The sequence below is a fragment of the Hippocampus zosterae genome, chromosome 2, assembly GCF_025434085.1.
Source record: "Hippocampus zosterae strain Florida chromosome 2, ASM2543408v3, whole genome shotgun sequence".
Classification (NCBI taxonomy): domain Eukaryota; kingdom Metazoa; phylum Chordata; class Actinopteri; order Syngnathiformes; family Syngnathidae; genus Hippocampus; species Hippocampus zosterae.
The window spans coordinates 3,074,406-3,089,226 of record NC_067452.1 but is presented as its reverse complement, the minus strand read 5'-3'; the positions used below and the strand labels follow the sequence as shown (position 1 = coordinate 3,089,226).

The 14,821-nt window shown below is 41.3% G+C and overlaps 1 protein-coding gene across 1 annotated transcript in view; it reads left to right on the top strand.

The window, feature by feature from the left end:
- Positions 1–8,809: 8,809 nt before the first annotated feature.
- The window catches only part of LOC127596385 (peptidase inhibitor 16-like), a 35,914-nt gene continuing 29,902 nt past the window's right edge, over positions 8,810–14,821 (top strand). Inside the window, exon 1 of the mRNA XM_052058812.1 lies at positions 8,810–9,195. Coding sequence (XP_051914772.1) covers positions 8,959–9,195 — 237 coding nt within the window. The 5' untranslated portion in view covers positions 8,810–8,958. The remainder of the gene's footprint in view (positions 9,196–14,821) is intronic.

The following is a 14,821-nucleotide window of genomic DNA, read 5'->3' as shown; positions in this document are numbered from 1 at the left end:
AACAAAAGAGAGAAATGCGTGAAGCGGGGAAAAAAATGTCACTACCGCAGTCCCTTCTGGGGCAAGGGGCAATGGGGGAAGTTTGAAAAATGAGTGAAGTTATTCAAGGCCACATCTTCAGTAATATATTGAAAAATTATACTTCGTGTGTAATAAAGCTTTGAAATCAAACATGTTCAATCAAGCATAAATGATTCAGATGAAAATTACATACTGTAATTCAAAGCAAAATCCGCAATATTGATTCTCTTCCCACATTCATATCCCATCTCAAACCCACCTATTTAAACGTGCATATTCAGCTTAAATCCATCTCTTCCTTTATTTATAATTTTATCTGTGGTTTTATTGTCTTGCTCTTGATTGTAAAGTGTCCTTGAGTGTTGTGAAAGGTGCTTATAAATAAAATGTATTATTATTATTACTAAAGCTGTAACTATTTTACAAACAACAATACATTTTTATTCATGACCTTGTTAATGGTCTTTTCAGCAATGCAAGAAAATATATTTGCAGCTTCCACTGCACTCTTCTTGCGTGACACATGACTGTGGAACGTGTGCATCTCCCAGGGTGGGGATTGGTCCTCAACCCTTTTTAGACAGAGACCCATGTCCCTTTTTGAGGTGACAAGAGAAATATCTGAGGAGTTGTAAAGATGTGCAAACTGGCGATATTGCTCATGCAAAATATTTTAAATGAATGTACACCATGTTGTTCAATCTAAAACATAAAGGTAAATAGAAATAACATCAATTTGCATGAAGACATTTTGAAATGTGTGTCAAACATTGTGTGTCAGTGCTGAATTTGCACCACAGTATTTGGAGCTCAAGTACCACTGTGATGTTGAGGAGGGACTGGATCATCGCAGGGGACAACCATTGAGTTTGAGGGGTGAAAATGGGGTCTTCTTCTCAGTCAAAGATGGGGAACTGGATGCGGTCCCCGATCACGCCCTGAGTGGTCCCCTAATTAATTCATTCATTCATTCATCTTCCGAGCCGCTTGATCCTCACTAGGGTCGCGGGGGGTGCTGGAGCCTATCCCAGCTGTCTTCGGGCAGTAGGCGGGGGACACCCTGAATCGGTTGCCAGCCAATCGCAGGGCACACAGAAACGAACAACCATTCACACTCACACTCACACCTAGGGACAATTTAGAGCAGGGGTGTCCAAACTTTTTGCCAAGGGGGCCAGATTTTATGTGGTAAAATGTCGGGGGGCCGACCGTGGCTGACATTCTTTACATTGAACAACAATATTGTTCAACAAATTTTAGTAAGCCAGTCTGTTTCACATTTCTATTTTTATTTTAAGTTCAACAATCTTAAGAATTTCTTTTGGTTCATTTGAAACAGGAATTTGAAATATGACATATCAGTCAATATAAACACGGAGTGATGTCTTGTTAACTCGTGAGTGATGCCCTCTAGTGTCTAAATGCTATTACCTGTACTCATTTAGTGAATGCTATTACTCATTTAGCCACTAGAGGGAAGCAGTACTCTATGAAACATCACTCACCAGTCTACGAGACCTCAGTCAATGCAACACGTGTTCCATTACGCCCAACCTGCGGGCCAGACGGCACTGATTTTATGACGGGGGCCGAGGGCCGGATGAAATTCGACCGCGGGCCGGATCTGGCCCGCGGGCCGGACTTTGGACATGCCTGATTTAGAGTGTTCAATCAGCCTGCCACGCATGTTTTTGGAATGTGGGAGGAAACCGGAGCACCCGGAGAAAACCCACGCAAGCCCGGGGAGAACATGCAAACTCCACACAGGGAGGCCGGAGCTGGAATCGAACCCGGTACCTCTGCACTGTGAAGCCGACGTGCTAACCACTGGACTACCGGGCCGCCCCCCCCAATTAATTTTCAAAATATTTTTTCTGTGTGGGGGGGAGAGGGGGAATGTTTTTTTTTGTTTGTTTATTTTTTTTTTAAACAAATTGATCATGTATGTAGTTACTTAGTCGTATGTTTCAAACCACTTGTTGTTGGTTGAGGATGGTGCATCTTTTATAAATGCGTTGTGAAATGAATAATGAAAAATATTAAGAGCACACATTTTGCATGGGATGTATTTTCTGCACTAAAAGGGGCACCTAAAAGCTTTCCATTTTCTTAAAAGCTGACAGAGCGCCTTAAAATCCGATGCCCCTTGTATATGGCCATTACGGTAATATTTCGTGGCTTTTTTTTTTTTTATTTGACTGATTCAAGACCCCAAAATGGCTCCTTGCAAGAGACATGCTTACAACACAGAGTTTAAACTTAAGGCGATCGGTTACGCAGTTGAACATGGAAATAGGGCAGTGGTGAGAGAGTTCAACGTGAATGAATCAATGGTGCGGATGTGGCGGAAGCAACAAGACGCCCTGCGCCAGGTAAAGAAGGCTAAACAGAGCTTCTGAGGAAACAAAGCACGGTGGCCACAGTTGGAGGACCAACTTGAATAATGGGTTGTTGAGCAGAGAGCAGCAAGTAGAAATGTCTCTAATAATAGCAAAAGCGCTGGCACAGGAACTTAAAATAAGAGATGGTTCTTCTATGAAAAGATGTCATCTCTCCATCCACACATTGTTTCGCAGCAAGTGCCTCAGGACCACCAAGAAAAGTGGGCCACTTTACACGCACACTGTAAAAATAAGATCACTGAAAAAAAGATCCGACCAGAGCACATCCTCAACATGGAGGATGTTACACTGATCTTTCATATTGCTGTGAACCGCACTGTGGATACAACGGGAGCACGTACGGTGATGACATAGGTAATGAGAAAGCATCCACCGTAGTTCTCGCCTGCCAGGTTTATGGCCAGAAACTTCCACCCATTGGATTGGATAACCTTTATTGTCAAATGTGCACGTACAGCATAGATGAAATTTCTTCCCTCTCAACACAAAACAAGAGGAGCCGCTGCGGGTGTCCGCGCCGCCATCAAAAGAAAAGTTAACAAAAAAATGACAAAATATTACAAAACAGTACATGAGACACAGACAATCATGCACTCTTAACCACTTTCCTGCATACACTTTGTTGTCTGAAGCAGTTAAAGATGAAAGAGGAGCGAATCAAAGTGTCCTTTTCACCAGTCAAAGACGTCATGCTGCAATGTGCACACGTCTGCTACAAGCTAAGCTTGAAAGCAACAAGAAGCTGTAGCATCCATTAACGAAAACCCATGGTTATTTTCAAGAGGAAGACCGTACCAAAAGAAAACTTTCCAGCCGGCGTCACCATCTTAAGCTAACTCGAAGGGATCCATGAATGAATGGAGATAAAAAATGAGTGAGTGGCAAAGAGAAATTTACATCAAGAGACCGGGCAGCTTTTTTCATGCAGCTCCGTCCCTATTGATGCGGCTCGTTGTGCTCCCATATCACTGATGGCGTCAAAAAACAAGTGAAGCACACTAATTCAGTGCTTGCCGTCATTCCGGGTGGATTGAGAAAACATCAGCAGTGGCTGACCGAAGGCGAACACACGTTCACCAAGACGGGGAGACAGCGCCGAGCCACATCCGCCACGATCTGCCAGTGGATTGTGAATCCCTGGGTTGATATACCAATCTCAACCGTGGTCCGAGCTTTCAGGAAGGCAGGAATTCTCGAACTAAAATAGTTTGAGCTGTAAACATTCTTTTGTATGTTTACAGCTGAACAAGGCTGGGCATGGTGTGAATATGGATATTAACATTTGAACAAGCTACATACTTGGGGTCTGAAAGTTTAAATGAATCAGAGTGAGTTTCTTGTACTAACCCAAATCCAATGAAGTTGAGACATTGTGTTAAACATGAATAAAACCGGAATACGATTATATGCAAATCATGTGATACCTATATTTAATTGAATGCACTACAAAGGCAAGATATTCAATGTTCAACCCAAGAGACTTGTTTTCAGAAAATAATCATTGACTTAGATTAGAATTTTATGGCTTTCCAAAAAAAACTGGGACACGGTCATGTTTACCAAGTGTTACATCATCTTTTCTTTTCACAACATTCAAAAAAAATCTTTGCGATCTGAGGAAACTAATTGCTGAAGTCTTGTTGGTGGAATTCTTTCCCATTCTTACTTGATGTACAGCTTCAGTTCTGGGTCTCCGCTGCTATATTTTTCATAATTCGCCACACATTTTAAATGAGAGACAGGTCTGGAGTGCAGGCAGGCTAGACAATTACTTGCACTCTTTTCTTCCTACAAAGCCACGTTGTTTGTAACATGTGCACAATGTGGTTTGGCATTGTCTTGTTGAAATAAGCAGGGGCGTCTATGAAGAACACGTTGCTTTGATCAGCATCTGTTTCTCCAAAACCTGTATGTACCTTTCAGCGTTACAGTTTTTCTCAAATGCTAAAGCACATTTCACAAATGTTTTGTCTATGTTCCCTAATGTCAAAACACAACACCCTTTGCTAAAGCTACATGAACACAACCACACCTTCTCACTTCAAAACTCAAACTTTCACACCAAAAGAGCATCTCGAAGTTTTCAACAATGTAAACACAATGCACATCATTACACACTACAGCAAAACAATGCTCAATTTGTGAGAAGGTTCTTTGTATCATAACTGCCAATGCATATTTTTAGAAACCTTACAGTCAAAGATCTGAGATTTCTGTAGAACGTTGTCAAAGCCAGATCCGGCCCCAATGTCATTTCATGTGGCCCGTGAGCGCAAATCATGTGTGTCAACTATCACGATTCTTGCTGAAATCTGTACCGAAATGTCAAGTTGTCATGGGTAATAAATAACGTCGAGAATTTGCAGCGGCTCTCCGAGGGAAGCTAGCGACAAAAAATCAGTTTGACACCCCTGCTGTAGAGGATTAGGCATTTAGATTTGAGAGTTTCATATGAAGAGTGTAAATCGATAGAAAATACTGCATGTACACGACTGTAACACAACTAAATGCAAAAACAGAACCTATTCCACACAACAGTACTCTTGAAAACATGTTAAGGGTGTGATTTTTTCTTTTTTTTACTTTATTCACACCACAATCACTGTGTTGCATCGGGCCACATCACCTCATCCACATCGCCCTGGAATGACAAATTCATCCTTGGAAGGCCTCCACTGGGATGTTTACGCAGGCCAGCTCCATTGCCCTTCCGAGGTTCTTTCTCGGCACCAAGAGTAATATCACCCCTCCGTTGTCCAGGAACCTTAGTGATGGCTCTTTGGCCAATGATGTTAGGGTCTCTTTGCCTTCCTTTTGCAAGTTGAAGCCAGGCTCATCCAGGAAGAGGTACTCGTGAGGTCATTGCACCCAACTGTAATATCCTCTGTGAAAATGTAAAAGTGCACAAGTGTTTAGAACAACAGTCACTCAGGTAGGACAGCATTGTTCAGAAGTAATGTAGGCCACTGAGCAACGTATTATGTCCACTAACTATATGTGAACATGAATGTGTACCTACTTGCACATACGAGTAAAGTCGGTTTTTGTGTCATGCAGAGTTGCGCACAGAGGGAACGCTATAGACCTGTTTCATCCACACACACAAATTTTGGAATTGAGCTAAATTTTACTCAGATGTATAGTTTTCCTCGACGTTGTACACATTTGATGAAAGTTCCTCAGCATGTCTGCAAATACCAAAACATTGTGTGCACAAAGTCAATTATAAATGTGCCAGCTAGCTTTCGACACTTTTTGGGCGGTCTAAGACACGTTATCTTGCTGTGGGTTTTGCTGATTTTTTGATTTTGTCACTAGCCAAGCTGGTAACTCAATCAGGATTTTTGAATCTTGTTGCATGTTGTCTTGAGAGGAAAGAAATTTCATCTCTGCTGTACAGTACATTTGAAGTTGTACTTGACTTGACTATACTTGAAGATTAATTTCTTTTCATTTTATGCACTTCATTTTGAAATAACGATTTGTTTTTGAAGAAAGGGACTGAAGCAAGTTTTTTTGTTTTGTTTATTATTCCAATTAATCAATTTATTCTCAAAATAGTCAACAGATGAATCAATATTTTAAATAATCATGAGTTTATTTAAATCATTCATTTAGTCATCAAAGGAGATATGTTGGTGAAGTGGAACACAAAACTGGGGTATGCTTCTACAGCTCAGTTTGGGGTGGGGAGAGCTGATGCCATTACCGCAATAGACGAGCTTCCTCCAACCAGCACAAGCATGTAAAGGTGAAGGACCATGACATATTTTGGTCTTGGATGTGTGGGCTGAGCAAACCTCAAGTGAAAGCAGTTCCTGGGTTGGGGTCCACTGGTCCAGATGTTTGCTGAAATGTTTGACGTGGTCTCTAAGGAGGCGTCAGCTTCCACAGCCATGACATCATCATCTTCATCGGCTCTCATGAGCACTGGATGTGAACGCCTAGTTTGACACTTTAGAATAGAGGCAAGTTCTTAACGGAGGAGGGGTTTTTTTTTGTTATAACATTTTACAACATGTGTCTGCTTTAAATTTTGTTATGTGAAGCTGCGGATCCCTAACCCCAACACAACACAATACACACACACACACACACACACACACACACACAGCATGTCAAAACATGCGTGATTGAATTGTCGTCCTGTAAGGACAAAAGCATAAGAAGCCATTAATACATGTACACACTGTCATCTGTTAGCCATTAGTAACTATCAATCAATGGCAACAAACTCACAAGGGCGAGGCTCACACAATACTGCATAGTCTTCTCATGATGCGTGTGTGTGTGTGTGCGTCTGTGTGTGTGTGTGTGTGTGCGTGTGTTTTCATCATTTTCATATTGTGACTCAAGGGGAATTCCATCCAAGGTTAGCATGCTTGTTGCTCACTACGCACGCATGCACGCACGCAAACGCACAGGCGCTCTCATGACGTGTGAATCGAATAAATGACTGCACATGTTGTGTGTGTTTAATGTGTGTGTGTTTATGTTGGTGACTCCACCCTGCAGCTTAGGAACATTTAGAACCTCCTGGATGTGATTCAGTCACGTTTTGTTGTGGTTCTTTTCTTTTGAGTTGTCCTTTATCACATAAACACTCATACACTGTGTGTGTATTTGTATGTGTGATTTATCTTCTTTATTGACTTGCTAAACTGAATTTTAATCATATTGGTTACTCACAGAAGGCAACGCACGGCATAACAACAAATTTGGATTTATTTATTTATTTATTGTTGAATCTGATTTTTTTTTTTACTCATTCACATTGCAAAAACAAATGTGACTTCAAATGTGAACAGAGTGTCAAGTCAAGTCAACAGTATTTATAGAGCACTTTCAAACAGCCATCGCTGCATACAAAGTGCTGTACATGGAGCGATTTAACATACACAATAAACAGTAAGACGAATCGGTAATAAAGGCGGTAGAAAGCACTAAGCAGTAAAATCAAGAACAAATCTAAGTCATGCTGAGTCGAACGCCAAAGAATACAAGTGAGTTTTGAGGAGGGCTTTAAAGATGGGCAGCGAGGAGGCTTGCCGAATGTTCAGTGGGAGGTCATTCCAGAGAGAGGGACCAGCAACAGAAAAGGCTCGATCCCCTCTGGTACTTCTAACAAAGACTGGTCCACAGACCTGAGGCAGGTGTGTAGGGGCGGATGAGCTCAGAGAGAGGTTAGGTGGCGCGAGATTATTCAGAGATTTGAAAACAAAGAGGAGGAGCTTGAAAATAACTCTAAAATGAATGGGGAGCCAGTGAAGGGATGCCAGAGTAGGAGTTATATGCTCCCTCTTACGAGTACCAGTCAAGAGGCGAGCAGCGGCATTCTGGAGCAGCTGAAGGCGCTTAATCGAGGACTGGCGTACTCCAAAGTACAGGGCATTGCAGTAATCCAGCTGGGGTGTGACAAAGGCATGAATTACTGTCTCAAAGTGTTCATGTGAGAGGAGAGGTTTTATTTTGGCCAGCTGTCTAAGGTGAAAGAAGCTTGATTTAACAACGTCCGTAATGTGACACACATGCACAAATCGGAATTGACCTGAAGTATGATCATAGCCGAAGTTAAAAGGCAGGAAACAATGAACCAAGTCCAAAAACCAAGGACTACATCGCACACCAAATTCTAAATAGCACACCAAATCTAAAATAGAATGAATTAACTAAAAATAAATCTGTCAACACATTTCCAGTTTGTAAACAAAAATGACATAATCAGGATGCGCAATGACAATCTTTAAAGAATCGCAAATATTAGTCTAAATAATAGATGTCAACAGAAAGGAGAACTAGATCACGGCCAACTCAACTTGCATGTCAAGGGTGAGTAATATAGCCAGCTAGTCTGATAGTTTGTGGAACCAAGTCAGGATCAAGTAAGATCCAAAGAATCAAGTCCAGGATCAAGAACCAAGCCAAGAACAAATCAAGAATCAGGCCATGATCCAAAAAACAAAGAAAAGTTAGCAAAAAAGAACCAAGACTTTTCATAGGTCTTGCGTGAAGGTGCACCAAAATGTAATGGGTGCGCCTTCACAACCCCAGATTTCCCTACCGTTGAAACAGAAATTTTTATGTCAGGTAATAGCCTGTGTTGGAGCAAAGACACCCGACAATGACCTTCTCTCCTTCTTCATTGCGTTAAAAGCAAAATCAGTTCATATGTGACACTACACACTGCTGCAGATGACATGAAATAATTTGAATGTAGGATGCCGCATTGCTGTGAGTAATCACACAGTTACTTAAATATCGCGCTAAATTGTTTTTTTGTAAATTCTGCATGGCATGTTGCGACTGATGTTCAGTTGATGGAAGAGGGAGGGTTCATGGAGGAGGAAGAGGAGGATGCAATATGTGTGTGTGTGCCTGTGGGAAGGACCCTTGCGCTTAAAGCTGCTGTGGGGGCGATCAAATCACACATCTGCACCTTGGAGACGATAGCACGCACACACACGCACACAGCGCGCACACAAAGACACCTCTGGACGTACCCTCCTCCAACACTCCCAGGACTCTGTTTCCCAACATGCAACTGCAGGTCACATTACAGCTACAGAAGGTCAGTCAGGTGCCAGTGAGGAGGGGGCGCGTGTGCAATTTTTCCAAGGGCTCAGGTGCTCCTCTGTGGGCTTGGCTGCTGCTGAGCACGTTGCTGGCTCCTGGAGCCTGGAGCCTCCTCGGTGAAGAGGAAGAGCTGCTGGTGGAGCTCCACAACTACTACAGAGGGCAGGTGTCCCCGAGTGCCTCTGCCATGCTGCCCCTGGTAAGCAGAAAGAAAATGCATACATTCATATGCACCATGGCAAATATTGAATACTCAGTAGGTGAGGCACGATGGTTGCATGGTTAGCACATCTGCCTAACAATTATAAGGTTGGGGTTTGAATCTGGGCTGTGGCTCTTTGTACAGTTTTCATATCTTTCCCATACTTGCATTGGTTTTCTTCAGGAACTCCAGCTTCAACAAACATTCCAAAAATGCTTCATATTTTAGGTGAATACTCTTGAGCTGTCTTGAGCTTTGAATGTCAATGTGAATGGCTGTTTCTCTATATGTGCCTGATGAGTGGCTAGCGATGACTCCAGAGTATAACCTACCTCTTGCCTAAAGTCACCTGTGACAGACTCCAGCTAATTTGTGAGCCTCATATATATGCATATCATCTCCATGTACCGTATTTTATATCTATATGTAAAAGGCACACTGAAAAGTCTTCTGTTTTCTTAAAAGCTCACAGTGCGCCTTAAAATCCAGTGCGCCTTGTGAATGGTCATTACGGTAATACGTAGAACTCAAAATGGCTCCTTGCTGGTGATATGCTTACAATGTTATAACTTGCTGTTGGTTCAGTGAACTGTGTCGCTGGTTTATTGAATAAGTTCTTGTTGCAGCTCCGAATAAAGGAGAGCTCTGGGGTTGTTTTTTTCAAAACGCACACTTTATTAATGGTTTTCACCGTCTCAACAAATACGGGTACGTCTTTGTCCGTCTCTGTGCCTTCTTTTCTTCCGTTCGACTCGTGAGCCGTTCATGACCGCCTCCGAAAAACCTATATTAGTGATTCCTTCAATGAAACTACGAAAATTGAAAAGAGAAAATCAAGCGAGGATATTATTCTGGAGCACCACTACAGAATTTATTTTGTGATTTCCTCATTTGTGAATACACAACAAAGGAATAAATAACAAACACTTCTGAGACAGTCTAGTCTCCTACATGTTTCTGACATCTGATCGTTCTGTTGGAGCTGCGCTTAAGGAAATGCCAAGGGAGGCTATAGAATTTATTTTGTGATTTCCTTGTTTGATTTTTCTGTTTTGATGCTTTATTGTCAAGTAGTTTCATTGAAGTAATGTGAATTTACCCTTTTCTGAGGCGTTCGTGACCGCCTCGCGAGTCGAACGGAAGGAGCGTAGTGACACCTATCGGATCCATTGTAAATTGCGCCTTATAATCCAGTGCGTCCAATATATGAAAAATATATTTTTTAAATAGCCGCAAACTGGACCGCTAACAAGAGTCGGAGAGCAGTCAAACGTGTAGAGCGTTGAGATATATTTTAGATAAATTAAGCACTTTTCAAGAAGGGTTTGTTGATGCCTAAAAAGAAACAGTTGATCTGCGAACAAGGTCCATTTGTCTTGCTAAAGAGAATGTTCGGATGTCGATGTAGTTATTACATTTTGGAATTAGTAACGCTGAATTGGTTTTGAAATAAAATCAATGGAGCGGATGACTTGGAGTTACCTTTATTTAATGTATGTTTATTTACAGAAAAGCCATTGTTATAGAGTAGAAATATCGTGTCAAAACTCAAACTTAAATCATTCGCATCCAAGGATCTACGGTGTACCCAGCAGAAAAAGTCCCCGAGGGGCAAGTAGGCTCCCCACTGCCTGCTCTTCTTATCGAGAAATGCATAGCATCGAGAAATGCATTGCATCTAATAATAATAATAATAATACATTTTATCTATTTAGCGCCTTTCAAGACACTTAAGGACACTTTACAATAACAAAAAACACAAAACAATACGGGTTGAGCAGCGGCAGCCAAAACGCTCCAGCGTTCGCTCAACCCGAAGGTCAGGAAGAAACTACAGGGGAGGGAGAGAGGGAGAAAAAAAAACCCACGCTCGAACTACCCTCATTTTGAGGATAATTTGAGTGAGGCAAAAAAAAAACCTCCTGCACAAGCATATGACAGTTATACGGAAGAGGATTATGGCCAATGAAGAAAGAAAAAATAAGGTTGGCAAGATTCTGACTTTAATCTCAGAATTCTAACTTTAAAGTCAGAATTCTGAGATTAAAGTCAGAATTCTGAGATTAATGTCAGAATTCTCACTTTAAAGTCATAATTCTCACTTTAAAGTCAGAATCTTGCCAACCTTATTTTTTCTTTCTTCATTGGCCCTAATCCTCTTCCGTACAGTTACAACTGGTCACAAGACATAAACAATGAAGACGGTGAATCAAGGGAATGTATGAGGGAGGGGGTAATGGTGGGGGAATAGCTTCCGTGCATATTTTCATTAGGGGAAGGTCGAGATAGCAGATGTTTTGGTAGCAGGCTGCCCAAGAATTTAAGACAGCCTTGAGTCCGTGGCTTATGTCTCTTTAGTGTAAGGGTGTGGAAAATAATTGATATTAATCGATACATCGATGCGCACGTGCACGATCCGAGTGCATCGGCTCATTCACTGGGTACGATGCGATTGACGGGTGATATCGCGATTCATCACGATGCATTGATGGGTATCGGTAAAATCCGATTTAAGCGACGTTTTATTCATGTTAAATGTCACATATGTGCCCTTTCCTAGGTGCAATGAATGCACCATCATTGCTTTGCATTTTGTGTTGAATACGGACGGTAGCCGTGCGTCACATACAGTCCAGTACACAACTAGCGAAACATTATGGAAGTTAGCGCAAGCAGCAGCAAGGAAACTACTATATTGAATGCAGCCGCAACATTCAAATCTTATGTTTGGAAATACTACGGCTTCGAAAAGAAAGACGGAAAGCTTGATAAAATCTCCGTAATTTGCAAGGAATGTCGCACTAAGAAGCCATACAACGGCAGCACCACAAATATGCAGACCCACTTAAAACGATGGCACCAGATCACCGACAAGTTTCCCTCCCGCTCCCCCGCTTCCCTGCCCAGTTCCTCGTCGGACACCGGAGAAACTCTTGGTAAACCAGGTCAGGATCAGAAAAAAATTGCCTCTTATTTTGGGAGTCCCCTTGCAACTCACTGTGACCGCGCAATGGCTATAACTAAGGCCACTGCTTATTTCATATGCAAAGACCTCAAGCCTTAGCGTGGTGGACAACGAGGGTTTCAGACAGCTCGTGCAGGTTTTGGAACCCAGGTATAAAATACCAGACAGGTCTGTGTTCACTTACAAACATATTCCCGATGTGTACAACAAAGTGAGAAGTGAGATTACTGTGTCGCTGAACAGTGTGCAAAGAGTTGTACTTACAGTGGATGGGTGGACATCTTGCACTATAGATTCATATATATATATATATATATATATATATATATATATATATATATATATATATATATATATATATATATATATATATATATATATATATATATATATATATATATATATATATATATATATATATATATATATATATATATATATATATATATATATATATATATTTCATATAAGACAGTCAGTGAGAATAGTCTGTTTGTGTTTACACTATAGCAACAGCTGTGAGTCTCAGGTGCCAAATTGTTTACATTTTCTTTGCACAAAACCCAATTGTGAAAGGGCTTAAATAAGTTGTTTTACAAGTTCTACTGTTTATAAGGAATAAAGTGGTATCCTTTTTGTAATACCATACTGAATTCCATCTTTTTAAAAGCTTTTTTTCTTTGCTTATTTGCATCATGTTTAATTGCGCAATATCGCAACAAATTGCATTGTATCGTATCGGATCGCATTGATTTGAACTTAATGTGTATCGAATCGTATCACATCGTGACGACGGTGAAACGTATCGCATCGTATCGCCAGAATATTCCATGTACCGTTTAAGTATCGCATCGCTGGCAGTGGATCGAGATGTGTATCGAATCGTCCTCAGTGCTGAGATTCACATCCCTACTTTAGTGGCGTCGATCAGCCAAATTTGTGATTTCAGTCAAGATTTGAGCACGGATTCCAGTTTCTCCAAGTTCTTGACCATCCTGCTGTGAAACCCGCAACAGTTTGTGGTTGAGCACAGTCTGAGTCAGAGTGTTGGACATCCGCGTTATGCCATCCTTAGATGGCATAACGCGGCAGCCTCGTCCAATAGAGCCGCTCCCGTCGGTTGAATTTTCGATAGATCAGGAAACTGCTCACACCAAACAGCAGCATACCTGTTATCGGAAGGCCGAAAATGTAGATGTCATCCAAATCCTCAACGGACAGTGTTGACAGGCACACCATTCTCCGCTTCCTCCACGGATCTAGGGTGTACCCAGCAGCAAAAGTCCCCGAGGGGCAAGTAGGCTCCCCACTGCCTGCTCTTCTCATCGAGAAAATGTTGTCGATGGCATTGAGAGACCAGCCAAACAATTCCATGTTTGTTTTTAGGATGAAAATACGACAGGAGACTAGGAAAAGTCAGACAAAAGACAGTACAAGGACTGAGTGGCGAGCAGGGAAGGGTGGGGTGGGGTGGGGGACAGCGCAGAAAGCAAAGCGTCCGCCTTCGTCGAGAGCCAAGCAAGAATCTATCGACTCCGCTCCGGATTGCCAGCGAGAGCCTCCATTACAAGCTGTGTACAGAGATTGTACGTAGCAGAGAAGGCTCAGGTATACCAAGCGGGAGAAGACACTGTTTCGGGAGAAATAAGAGACTAGGTTGATGAGCCTCCGGTGAATAAAGAGCAGGCAGACTTTTCGAATACGATGTATGCCACTGACGCGATTGTTACTTGTTTGGAACTATTTTGTGTGGAAGGTTACATTGTTCCGTGTCCATATAAATAAAGCGGGTGGAACCTCTCTGTGTTCGTCTGACAGTGATGGTGCTCTGAGGCGGTGACATGACAATGAAAGTTCAGCGGTGCAGTGGTCGCGACTTAGCAAAAATAAAACGTCTCCAGTGTTGTCATCGAACCAAGTGTAGTCATCCGAAATTATGTCTACACAAAACCGAAGAGAGAATTCCGCGCAAGAAGGACCAACAGAATCAACATAGCCTGACTGCTGTGTTCAAAGCAAACTTGAGAAAAACAAAATATGCAACCATGGTTTAAATCCACTATAGGCTTGATGGACAGTAATATTGTGTGAGAGATTATGTGTGAATAACTGCTCCAAGTGAAAAATGTTCCTGTAAAATTGAAAATCTAAATTGTTATTCAGTAAATATTTGCATTTTGCACGTAGAAAACTGATTCATGATTCCACGTTGATGAGAGCATTAAAATGGGCAAAAATATGACAAAAAATATAAAAGGAAATTCAGAAACAATCAAAACTGCGTGAGTAATCACGATTAATTTTTTGTGAATTTGAGTTAATTATGACGGTTGCATTTTTAATTAGATTACATATTTTAATCATTTGGCATCTCTAAAAAAAATAAGTAATAATAATCATAAAAATAAACAATACAGCTGTCACAATTGATTTTTTTTAGAATTGATTGTTGTTTTGATTATTTCATCAATTAATTAAATAAAAATGCTTCTACATTGAAGTGAATTACAAAAACATGGTTTCTGTAATAACTCTTAGTTAACCAATTATTGTTGTGTTTTTTTTGTTGGTATTCTTTAATAGGGTGGCCAACAGGATCAATGTGCTGCAAATTGCTGCAAACACAGGCAGAATGCCAAAAAAAGGGCAAAAAACACC